General features: G+C 54.9%; 1 protein-coding gene across 1 annotated transcript; it reads right to left on the bottom strand.

The window, feature by feature from the left end:
- Positions 1–556: 556 nt before the first annotated feature.
- On the bottom strand, positions 557–2,834 carry LOC112459589. The gene is made up of 2 exons (XM_025023768.1): positions 1,437–2,834; positions 557–1,339 (listed from the first exon to the last, which is right to left on the bottom strand). Exons 1-2 carry the CDS (start codon positions 2,832–2,834, stop codon positions 557–559), a joined length of 2,181 nt encoding a protein of 726 aa, XP_024879536.1.
- Positions 2,835–2,935: the final 101 nt, after the last annotated feature.

Raw genomic sequence — 2,935 nt, 5'->3', positions numbered from 1 at the left:
CAACTCGGGGTTCGAAGCGAACAAGCCACTCAGGGCCCGCCCACCACATCGAACTGGCCAGATCACGAGGGTAAAATCCTCGGGAGCAATGATCCGCCGGATTGGACTCCGTGTCGACGTGGCCCCAAGCTGAGACCGGCACGTTGTCCTGAATGAGGGCAACGCAATTTCTAACAAAGGTCTTCCACCGTTGTGGTGCTGAGCGGATCCAGGCCCGAGCGACCTCGGAATCCGTCCAAGCATACTTGTCGTCAATGTCAAAGTGTCCGCGGAGGATGCGCCGGACGTACGCGATTAATTTGGACAAGAGCAGAGCCGCGCAGAGCTCCAGACGGGGAATGGTGAGGGGGCGAAGCGGGGCGACCTTAGACTTGGCGCACAGTAAGCGGACCACGACGCCGTCGCGCGTGACGATTCGCAGATAAATCACGGCTCCGTACCCCAGCTCGCTGGCATCGCAGAACCCATGGAGCTCACAACGAACTACATGGCACGAGTTAAACGCGCGAGGAACGCGAAGGAAGGATAACACGCCGAGCTCCGTCTGGAAACGGTTTCAACTGCGATGAATGTCCATCGGTGGCTCATCATTCCAATCTAATTTAAGGGTCCACAGACGCTGAATTAAGCACTTCGCGGTAAAGGTGAGTGGGGCCAGAAAACCCAAGGGGTCGAAGACGCGAGCTACTTCCGATAATATAGTGCGTTTGGTGCACTCACGATCCAACGCGTTGACTTGAAACCCGAAACTGTCAGATTGTGAGTGCCACCGAAGGCCCAATATCTTCTGAGATTGATCCTCGCTTGACTCGAAATCTAACATTGATTTGCTACATAACTGCGTGTCGAGGCCCTCCAGCGCGGCAGGATGGCTGCTCGACCACTTTCTAAGCTCGAAGCCGGCGCTTCGGAGAAGCGATAGCAATTGGTCGCGGAGTGCACGAGCCTGTTCTACCGTACGAACGCTAGTCACGACGTCATCCACATACAGCGCCTCGAGTAGGGTTGCGAACACTAGAGGATATTTCTCGCGGTATTGATGAGCTAACTGGAGCAAACAATAGATCGCCAAACCGAACGTAACGGTTTTGAGGAGATAGTCGAGGATGGGGTCCGACTCCGAGAAGCGCCAGACGATACGTTGGTAGTCGCATTGCTCCGGGCTTATCCAAATCTGGCGAAACATCTGCTTCACGTCCGCGGTTAGAGCGATTGCTTCGGCGCGGAACCTAAGCAGGATGGCGAGCAGGTCCTGCTGCAGCTTCGGACCGCTGAGCAGGGTGTCGTTGATCGACAGACCGTTCGGGCAGCGCGAGGACGCGTTAAACACTACCCGCAACTTAGTGGTAGTGCTATCAAGTTTATATACACCGTGGTGCGGTAAATAATAAATGTGGCCATCGGGCCACATGTGACGGGAATGGATTGCGAATTACCTCCATGTGTCCGCTATCGAGATAGTCCTGCATGAAACTATTGTAACCAACTCTGAACTCCGGATCAGATTTAAATTGACGTTCTAGTGCGCGGAGACGACTAACCGCTATGGAGCGCGAGCCGACGAATATAGGAGGATCCGACACGAACGAGTACGAGACCACGAAACGACCCGAGGAGTCACGATACGTGGTCTGGGCAAAGATCTCCTTGCAGCGTCGATCCTCGTCCGAACAAGAAGCGTCCTCCGGCACCTCCTCCAATTGCCAAAAGCGACCCACTGATGTCTCGATCGACTCGAGCGTAGTCGCGAATGATAGCAGGGGTGTTGCTTGGACTGACGGGGATACCGCGCCCGTCAGGACCCATCCGAAGACTGAATTGAAGGCGTCGGGTTCTCCCTTTTCCCCCTTACGACGGCCATCCCGTAGTATCGACACAAACGAATCCCCTAAGAGGATGTCAACACTGCCGGGCACGTAATATTCGGGATCCGCGAGCGGCAATCCCTTCAAGTGTTTCCACGATTGGACCTCCACCTTGTCACTAGGCAGCGGCGAGGTTATGCGCGGGAGGATCGTATCCTCTATCGAGAACCGAGTGTCGTCGCGATCGCGCGCGCGGATCACGAGGGAGGTGAGGCCCCTCGTCGTGGCTGCCCTAGCTTCGTTTATCGCCAACACGGTTGCGCTGTGTTTGGTGCGACGAAAGCCGCCCTTCCGAAGGCAGCTCTCGGTAATGAAATTGGCCTGACTCGCGCTGTCCAGCAATATGCGTACGGGGAACGCATTGCCACGCGCGTCTATTGCCTCGGCTCGTACGGTGGACAGGAGGACGATTCTATTGGCTAGGCTAGTCATTGTTACAATCGGCGCATCCTCCGACTGAGGAGCGGGTACGGCGTCCGGTTCGGCAGGAGTCGCGCTAATGGGTTCGGTCTTAGGAGTAGTATTGGAGCTCTGCTCGTAATGCAGAAGCGTATGATGCTTTGTTCCGCAGGACCGACATGTCCATGCGGAAGGACAATTTTTCATACCATGCCCTGAGCGCAGGCAATTGAGGCACAATTTTAAGTCGCGAGCCTTAGCCTGCCTCTCTCTCGGCGAGAGTTTCAAAAACTGGGAGCACTTTGACACGTAGTGAGGCTCTTTACAAACGGGGCAATCGGCCGTGTTAGTCACGAACAAAGAGACCGGCGTGGACTTGGTTTTGGAGGACGGGCCCGCGACGGCCTCGAGAACCTGACAATGTTCCGCTAGAAATTTCGTGAGTTGAGTATATCGCGGTATCTCCTCAGCCCGGTGAGCAGACTCGAATTTTTCCCGAAGGGAACGAGGAAGCTTGTCTAACAAAAACTTCAGTAGGATAAAATCCCATGAATCGGTAAGGAACTTCATCAATGCGAGCGCGCGCGTGTTCTCGGTAAACGTATCTAATAAGTGGTGAAGAGTCTCGGCCGACTCCGCCTTCAATGGCTTTGCCTCGATTATCGAATTCA

This window comes from Temnothorax curvispinosus, unplaced genomic scaffold (genome assembly GCF_003070985.1).
Source record: "Temnothorax curvispinosus isolate PA1 unplaced genomic scaffold, ASM307098v1 QBEX01009971.1, whole genome shotgun sequence".
NCBI classification, from domain to species: Eukaryota; Metazoa; Arthropoda; class Insecta; order Hymenoptera; family Formicidae; genus Temnothorax; species Temnothorax curvispinosus.
The sequence above is the reverse complement of the archived record's forward strand: the minus strand, read 5'-3'. Positions and strand labels throughout refer to the sequence as shown.

Bases quoted from the DNA above. Each gene is read 5' to 3' on its own strand.
- LOC112459589 (XM_025023768.1), bottom strand. From the start codon at position 2,834: ATGAAGTTCCTTACCGATTCATGGGATTTTATCCTACTGAAGTTTTTG. The intron at 1,340-1,436 runs GTAATTCGCAAT...ACTACCACTAAG, and splicing joins TCGATAGCGGACACATGGAG to TTGCGGGTAGTGTTTAACGC.